This window comes from Pyrus communis, chromosome 5 (genome assembly GCF_041283825.1).
Source record: "Pyrus communis isolate YQ-2024b chromosome 5, ASM4128382v1, whole genome shotgun sequence".
In the NCBI taxonomy this organism is placed as follows: domain Eukaryota; kingdom Viridiplantae; phylum Streptophyta; class Magnoliopsida; order Rosales; family Rosaceae; genus Pyrus; species Pyrus communis.
This window is the reverse complement of record NC_142569.1, coordinates 30,100,030-30,109,718: the sequence shown is the minus strand read 5'-3', so window position 1 is coordinate 30,109,718 and position 9,689 is coordinate 30,100,030. Positions and strand designations below refer to the sequence as shown.

The window sequence follows — 9,689 nt, the reverse complement described above, 5'->3', positions numbered from 1 at the left end:
GCCCACTCACTGATATGTGGCAGGGTCGTAACCCCCGAGCCCCGCCTGACTGTGCTCGTCCTTTGGAAACGTCTCACCTATATGTGCAATAACTATTTTAACATTATTTTAAGCACATAACCAAAACTAGGTAATAACTTCTCATATGTTGCTCAATTGGGGTATTTGAATATACCATCGTGGCCTATTCAATCCCACGAACATCCCTATATTTTTAGAAAAAATTTCTAAGTTCCCACGCGCCCTCACACGCCAGCCAAGGCACGGCCACACGCCCCACCCACGCGCAAGCACGTGCCTGGCACACTAACGGATTCCCTAAACCTACCCCCTTAAGAAATTTTGTCCCTGAAATTTCATACAATAATAAACAACCATTAATATCCATAAAATAAGAGTGGGTACAAATCCCTCATATGATCCTCCGTCTTCCAGGTGGCTTCCTCCACCGAGTGATTTCTCCACAAAACTTTCACTAAGCGTATGGTCTTATTCTTCAAAACCTTATCTTTCCAATCCAAAATCGTCACTGGCTCCTCATCATAAATTAAATCTGGATTAATTTTCGATGGTTGAGGAGGTATCACATGTGATGGATCTGAGACATAATGACGAAGCATGGAAACATGAAAAACATCGTGCACTTTAGATAACTCTGGAGGCAACCTAAGCCTGTAAGCAACTACACCGACTCGCTCGGTGATCTAATACAGTCCAATGTACCTAGGACTTAGCTTACCTTTTTTCCCGAACCGTACTACACCTTTCCACGGTGATAACTTTAAAAACACCCAATCACCAACTTTATACACCCGATCAGTGGTATGCTTGTCTGCTAGACTGTTTTGTCGATCCTGGGACTTAATTACCTGAATATTCTGAGTAGTCTCATCTACAATCTCAGGGCCCACCAATATTCTTTCACTAACCTTTGACCAGCATAATGGCATACAACAAGACTTACCATAAAGTGCCTCAAAAGGTGACATACCAATGCTCGAATGGTAGCTGTTATTGTAGGCGAATGCCATCAAATCTAAACGTTTATGCCAAGCATCACCAAACTGCAATACCGAAGATCTCAGCATATCCTTTAATGTCTGAATAGTCATCTTAGATTGCCCTTCTGTTTGAGGATGATACGCTGTACTATACAGTAACCTCGATCCAAGAGCATCATGAAATGCCACCCAGAACTTAGAAGTGAACTTAGGATCCCGATCAGAAATAATACTAACTGGAACCCCGTGGTATTTAACAATCTTTGATATGAATAAATCAGCTAATCATCTTAAAGAATATTTCTCCCTTACTGGAATAAAGTGCTCTGATTTAGTAAGCCGATCCACTATCACCCAAATACCATCATAACCATTTCGTGTACAAGAAAGTTTATACACGAAATCCATGGTGATATCTTCCCATTTCCACTGTGTTATGGGAAGTGGCTGCATCAATCCAAATGGCTTTTTCCTTTCAGCTTTAACCTGTTGACAAATGGCACACCTACTCACATATTCAGCAATTTCTCTTTTCATGCCAGGCCAGTAATAAAATGGTTGAATGGTATGATACATTTTAGTACCCCTAGGATGCATTGCATATGCTGATATATGCACTTCATCAAGAATTTCTTTCTTTAATTCAGCATTATTCGACACGTACATTCGTCTCTCTTACATAAGCATACCATCAGACTCCCGAACTCTAAGATCTTTCTTTTTCCCCCGTGATAAAACCTGAATTAACTCATAGGTTTCTTTATCATTCATCTAAGCCTCGAGCACATGATCAATTAAAATTGTTCTGACTTGGAAACTAGCAATCAAAGCTTCCTCCCGATCTTCCACCTATAACTTCACTCCAGTGGATCTTAAATCTGCAATAAGAGGTGACACGCCCCGACCCTGATATTGCTCGAATACCAGGATAGACACGTGCTGGCCGATACCCAAGGGTGACGAAAGCCATTAATTAATATAAAAGCTAAGAATGAGAAATAAATAAGGGTTATGAATTGAAATACAATGAATTAACAACTTAGGAACGTGTTCAGAGTATACAGCTAATTAGAACACTAAAAGAAATAATATAAAATTGAATGAATAAAGCAGTGGGTCCTACACCGAAAGGGCTCAAAGAAGTCGATGCTGAAGTGCCTTGACCCCGGGATTGTATGGCTCGATTCTAAGACCTGAATGGGGGTGTAAAACAAAGGTGAGTGGACCAGGTTCATATATACAATAATAATAAAACAATTATCAAGATAATAACCCCCACAGTTTATATAAAGAAAACTACTAGCATAATAAGTGATAGGTTTACTGAAAACCCTAGCATGCCAAAAACATCTCAAACGACATCGCGGAAAAACATCACGGAAATCAAAATATTAATCGTCTCATAGATCGTCTCATAAGCACGGTGTGCTACTTGTAAGATCATTGAATAAATATAACTTTTGGCCCTATGCCAGCACCATGGTCTCTGCGCCTATAGCCAGAGATTACCAACTCCTGGCCCAATGCCTGCTCCGTGTCCCTCAACCTGAAGCTAGGGATTATTTCTCCTAGCCTATCTGCCAACACCAGATCCTCGCCCCAGGCTGCATAGTGTCCACTAGGTACGTACAAAAAGTTACGCCTTTCATAAATAACCACTTCATAGTATAAAGTCATCCATCGTCTATACTATAAAGAGGGGTTTCTAAAACATGTTCTAGCATCCTATCATCATCCATTAGATAGTCTACCAGTTCATGGTTTTTATAGAAAATACGATATATTAAAATATAGCTCAATATGGGCCAACAATTAATTCCTTACAAAATAACGAGACAATAAACAACATTTCGATAAACATGCTTAACATAAAATCAATTCATAAACTCGTAAGGCATGCTATTCATTTATACAATTAAACTATGAAACCATGTAATTTTAGAAGCGGTTCACTCATAGATACTCCATAGCAGCAGAGTTGTACGGAAAAGGATTAAGGAAATCCCCACTAGCAAGTTCACCTAAGCACAAAAATGTACAATTTATCAAACTATGCCCAAACGATAGAATTCCAGGAAATGGATGCCAAAAACGGATTTGGAACATCAAAATTGGCCTAGGAGAGATTTTGGGTTTTCGGGTCCTAAGGTTTTTGGTTAAAAAGGGATAGGGTGAAAAGTGGTGGTTTGGGCTTAAACCCAAACCCACACAAACATACACACACACGACACAACACACACACACTAGCACACACTCACGCGGACACACATACACACACACACACACACACACACACTTCACAAACACACACAGATGCACAACACACACACACTCGGCCCGCAGGCCTAACTAAAAATAAAAGGGCTCGGGCCCAAGTTTAATAGAACCCAGAGTATGGGTTAGGTCTCCAAAAGGTTATTGGGCTTAACTTAAATAAATGGGTTAGACAAATTTGAATAGGGTTATAGGACTTGGACTGGAAAGGCCCAAAGGCCTTGGGTTTGGTGAGTCGCCGGATTCAAAGGAAGGAGAAGGCCGGATTTTGGCCGGAGAATTCCCAAGCTCCGATGGAGCTCAAAACTCAACCAAAACATGTCATTCAATATACCAAATTGAAGCTCCGAAGGTAAGGAATCGAAGTATACCCTTGGTTCCCGTCATCATGGCCAAAGTTGGCCGGAAAATGCCCTGGAAGCCACGGGTACCCGCCGGAATCTTGGTTTAACACACCCGAACTGATTTTAAGTCCAACCTTCACCAAAACTGGTATACATAGTTAGAAATTCGTACCAACATCCAAATTAAGATAGGGTAAGATGATTTTGAGCCTCACCTACTCGCAAATGGTGGAGTTTGACGGAGTTCACCATTGCACCCTCTCGGTGCTTGCCGTGGCAGAAGGAAGAGAGAGACTTTGACGTGTTGAAGATCCTGACGAGGGAGTCTCGAGGGTGATGGGTTCATCGAGGCTACAAAAGGGTGGGTGGTCTGCATGCATGTGTGTGGTGCTTAGGTAGAAGGAGAGAGTGCAGAAAGAGTTAAGAAAAGAAAGAAGGAAGAAGAGAAAGAAGATGGTCATGGGGTGGGGGACACAAATAAAGGGGTGGGCCTCTTGGGCTCACCAATTAAGAACTAAAAAACCATTTTTAAATAAAAGGAGGGGGTGGGGTTTAACAAGAGGGATATGACAAGTGTATAAAGCATTAATTCGGCCTTAAGACTTCCTACTAAGTGCGTCTGCCACCATATTTGCACTACCAAGGTTATACTCAATCGTGCAATCATAATCACTGAGCAATTCAATCCATCTTTGTTGTCGAAGATTAAGATCCCTTTGAGTGAAAATATATTGAAGACTTTTATGATCCGTAAAAATCTTACATTTTTCACCATAAAGATAATGTCTCCAAATCTTCAAGGCAAAGACAATGGCTGCTAATTCAAGATCATGAATAGGATAATTCATCTCATGAGGCTTCAACTGTCGTGAAGCATAAGCAATCACCTTACCACACACAACCCAGACCATTCAAGGAAGCATCACTTTAGATCTAAAAATGACCACTATTATGTAGGAGCATCAAAACAGGTGCATGAGTGAGACAATACTTCAACTGCTAGAAACTCTGCTCACAATTATCGTCCCACTCAAATCTAACATCTTTGCTTGTCAACCTCGTTAGTGGTAATGTAAAACAGAAAAATCTTTTACAAACCGTCTATAATAACCTGCTAGACCAAGGAAACTTCATACCTCCGTGACCGTTCGTGGCTGCTCCCAATTCTCAATGGTTGCTACGTTTTGAAGGTCCACCTATATACCTTGGGCGGATGTAACATGTCCCAAAAATGCCACTTGATCTAACCAAAATTGTCATTTGCTAAACTTAGCATACAATTGATGTTCCCTCAATTTCTTCAACACCAAAGTGAGATGTCGAACATGCTCTGCTTTAGACTTAGAGCACACGAAAATATCGTCAATAAAGACAATGAAAAATCTATCTAGATATGGTTGGAATACTCGATTCATCAAGTCCATAAAAGTTGCAGGCACATTAGTTAACCCGAATGGTATCACAAGAAACTCATAATGACCATATCGAGTCCTAAAAGCCATCTTAGGAACATCCTCATTTTTTATCTTCAATTGATAGTAACTAGACCTCAAATCAATCTTAGAAAACACATAGGTGCCTTAAAGTTGATCAAATAAATCATCTATACGCGCTAACGGATAACGGTTCTTAATTGTTACCCGATTTAACTGTCGATAGTCAATACATAGCCTTAAAGTCCCATCTTTCTTCCGTACAAATAAAATTGGAGCTCCGTAGGGTGAAGTACTAGGCTAAATAAAACCCTTATCAACTAGTTCCTGTAATTGAATTTTCAATTCTCTCAATTCAGTAGGAGCCATTCGATAAGGAGTTAAATATATAGGGTCTGTACATGGAAGTAAATCAATAGTGAACTCCACGTCTCGGTCTGGCGGTAGTCCAGGTAAATCATCAGGGAATACGTTAGGAAAATGCCTGACTACTCGCACATCCTCCACACTACTAGGAGTATTATCATTCAACACAACATGAGCCAAATATCCCTGACAACCTTTCTTTAATAATCTTTTAGCCCTTACGGCTGAAATAATGTCGTGCCTCATTCCACTATGTTCGCCCACGAATGTAACCTTAGGCAATCTAGGATGATGAAAAGAAACTATCTTCCCGTAGCAATCTATATTGGCACGATTATAATGTAACCAATATGTGCCCAAAATAACATCAAAATCAACAATATCCAACAGAATGAGGTTAGTGAGCATAACAACATCCTCCACCAGCACAGGACATCCTATACACACACAGCTAACATAACATGTCTCCCCTCTAGGCATTGAAAACTCTAAATCATACCCAAGATAGGATGAGGTTGTGTCGTCTGAGCAAACGTATGAGAAATAACAGAATGCATAGCACCACAATCAATTAATACTCTAGCAAAATGATCAAGAATATTCAACATATCCATGATCAAATCAGGATTATTCTGAGCATCCTGCAGTGTAATGTGGTGAATACGCCCCTGTGCCTACTGTTGTCTTCCTCGACCTCTGCTAGCCTGATTACCAGGTCTCTACATACTACTCCCCTAACTTGGTTAACTAGGCTACCTCAATAGTCCTGCACTACTAGAAGCAACCTCCATGTGCTGGGACTGTCCTCCAGGATACCATTGAGACCCACCAGCTGAATAGGGAGGATACGACATATAACCTCCAGAATACTAAGGGTAACCACTATGATAATATGGATCCTGTGAATACTGATACTGCCCTGCAGAATAAGGAGCTACATCACCCTGATAATGATAAGCACCCTCGCGACCCGTTTGAGTATAACTACTAGGTCTTGAAATTTGCTGGATCGGAACTGGTGGTGGTAAGGAATACGGCTAGGGCTTCTGCTGATTCTGTGGACAATGAATAACCGTATGCCTTATCTGACCACAAGTATAGCATCCACTGCTGCCTCGCTTACACTCCCCAAAATGTCTATTATTACATCTGCGGCATAAAGGAGCACTTGTGCTACCAGAATCCCTCTATCTCAGAAAATGATGACCTCCAGAAAATCTACCACCCCTTCTCTGCCCAGTGGAACTCAAACCCCCGCTAGAAGAACTGGAACTACCACCATTTCTCTTGAAGCTTTGAGTCTTACGAGGTCCCTGAGATGATTGACCCTTATCTTTATCATTTTTCTTTTGGTTACCATATTTTTCTTCTTCCTCCTCGCTATCACTGGCCATGTTCTCTGAATCTTTAATTCGAAGCAAAATCTCATAAAACTCCTGGTAAGTAGCACAAGGAGTCATGGTCGCCATAGAACGCCACTTCTTTAGAGTACCCAACCTAAAATGACGGAGCATCTCCACTGGATTAGCAGCAATCTCCAGGTGATAACGAGACAAATTAGTAAACCTCCTGTAGTACTCATTAGCAGTCATCTTTCCCTGCTTTAGGTGCGTAAATTCTTGCTTTTTGCGATCTATATGCTCTGGAGGAATGAATATCTTCTGAAATAACTGTTTAAAAACTTCCTAATCAGCAGTTTCCTCTGGTGATAACTGAAAAGACTCCGGTCTCCACCAGGATGCAGACTTCAGACCTAAAAACCAGGTAGCCGTCTCAACCCACTTATCCTCAGGGAGATTTCCATGTCTCTGCATCAAACGAAAAGTCTTCTCAAGATGATTGAGCCACCGCTTAGCTCCCTTATGTCCTTCATTACCCATAAACTTATCCAACTTCAAATTATACATAGTCTCCAAGGGAGTCCTCTGGGAAGGGCGAAGCGAAGGCTGAATAGCATTGGCTATAGCTTCCCCTAATTGAGCAATATCAGGGAAACTAGACACAGCCAAGGAACGTGGCTCTTTACGAGGCGGCATAGTTCTGATAGAAGACACCAAACTGATTAGAATATTCACAAGATATGTAGGACTGCCAACCCTAGGCTCTAAAACCAAACTAACACAACCCGACCAAAATCAAGGCGTGCTGGTCGTCATGTGAGGGTCAGATAGCCATGTGCGCAGTGCGGAAATGATACTGATATAAAGAAATGTGAATAACTAAGAACCAAGCTAACTAATTTACACTAAGCAAATAAAAGTGCAATCCTGATATTTAAGTGTGGTTACACAACAATGAGAGCATAGGTAGCCAAAGTGCAATCCAGCAGGACAAGTACTAATTATACAATACAAGAGGTGGTCCTACATTAGTAATAATCTGTCAGAACCGCTGTCAATTCCTTGTAAGCCACCAACAAGCACTCTTTCCTAAAACCTGGAGGGGCGCAAAATAGAAAGTATGAGTAGGCAAAAACAAAGCTTTTCAAAACCATTTCACTTGTCAAAGGTAATAACCCTTCACTGTAAAACCTGTATAATTTCCCAGAAAATAGAATACATACGTATATCAAAACCATGCTCGGAATAGCAAAATCCACATATATGCCATGTTAAATATCTCAACATAAAATATGTAAGCCAAGTGATATAAACCAATGCAAATGATATGTCAGCCGGAGTCACTTAATATGACTTGTACGGCTGAATCTATAACTCATCCATCTAGCTGGAGTCACCTAATATGACCTGTACGGCTCAACCAATAGCTCAACAAGTATGCCTGCACATGAGTCGGAACCACCTAAAGTGGTCTGTATGACAAGACTGGGAATAAATAAATACGCTCAAGTGCTACGATCATGTGAAGACTATGATCGCGAGTCACCTACAAGGCGGAACTACCTATAATGGTCTGTACGATATGACTGTGTATCTAACTTGGATCCAAGGTGAGCGTATGGTGCGGGAAGTGAGCATCACGTGAAGAACTGTGCCCTAACCACGGGTGGGAGCATTAACACCGGGGTGCAGGTTATGAGCTGTAGATGCATCTCAGCATAATCATGCAACTCACATCCACAATCTATAAACTCACCTGGAATTTACCTGAGCGTTCGGAGCGTCAAACATAAATATGTGCAACTACTAAATGCATATTCTAAGTATAAAAATTTGGCATGGCATTTCAAAACATAAGTCCATTTAAATGAGTTTATGGGAAAAATACCAAGCATATATATATATTGAAAACCAAAAGCCCACTCACTAATATGTGGCATGGTCGTAGCCCCCAAGCCTCGCCTGACTGCGCTCGTCCTCTGGAAACGTCTCACCTATATGTGAAAACAACTATTTTAATGTTATTTTAAGAACATAACCAAAACTAGGTAAGAACTTCTCATACATTACTCAATTGGGGTATTTGAATATACCTTCGTGGCCTACTGAACCCCATGAACATCCCCATATTTTTAGAAAATTTTTCTAAGTTCCCACGCACCCTTACGCGCAGGCACGTGCCTGACACACTAACGGATTCCATAACAGCGTTAAGGAATATTCCGTTAAATAACAACATATACCGTTAATTTTACCTGACGTCGTTAGCATATTCCGTCAAAATTGACAGAATATTCTCCTTCTTCTCTGATGGTTCGCAGAATTCTAGCGCCAGCCACCGCTGCACTCGCTGGTTTCTGGGAAAACTTAAGACTTGAATATCTTCTCCATTTCTCAACCAAAATTCATAAAATTGGTACCAATGTGAAGCTCAGAAAAGAACATATCCTTACCACTTTTTTAGTGTCCTAAAACTAACGGAATTTGGTCGGAAAAATCTCGATAGTCTGGCCACCCCTGTAACTCGACGAACTTGAGTGTCTCGACGTCCAAAACCTTCCAAAATTCTTCTATGAGCTTCACGAAGAAGTTTTAAGACTCTCTAGGACCCTAAAACTCAACGAAACATCCGCGATCATGACGGAGTAACAGTGCACCTCGTCAGAGCTCCCTGGTTCTCGAGTTTCCGAAGTCCTCGCAACCAACCAAAGCTATAGTTTGACTCCTGAGCTTGAAAGGAGCACGAAGATAAGATCCACAACCTCAATCTGTGAGTGATGAAGTGGTTTGAGTACGGAAAATGGAAGAAAATCCGAGAGGGAGAGGGAGAAAGGTCAACGGGTGTGTGTGTGGGGTCCAGGTTTGGCCAACCAAACAAAATAAACAAAAATCTTAATTTCTAATTGGGTCCAACTACTTAGGAAGAAGAAT

General features: G+C 41.1%; 1 protein-coding gene and 1 pseudogene across 1 annotated transcript; both read right to left on the bottom strand.

The window, feature by feature from the left end:
* Positions 1–377: 377 nt before the first annotated feature.
* LOC148697115 (uncharacterized) lies at positions 378–2,678 on the bottom strand. Its single transcript, XM_088693453.1, has 4 exons — positions 2,460–2,678; positions 1,314–1,487; positions 870–1,262; positions 378–704 (listed from the first exon to the last, which is right to left on the bottom strand). The coding sequence occupies exons 1-4, from the start codon at positions 2,676–2,678 to the stop codon at positions 378–380; spliced, it is 1,113 nt and encodes a 370-aa protein (XP_088549579.1).
* A 2,674-nt stretch (positions 2,679–5,352) lies between these two features.
* Positions 5,353–7,541, bottom strand: LOC137725006 (uncharacterized; annotated as a pseudogene).
* Positions 7,542–9,689: the final 2,148 nt, after the last annotated feature.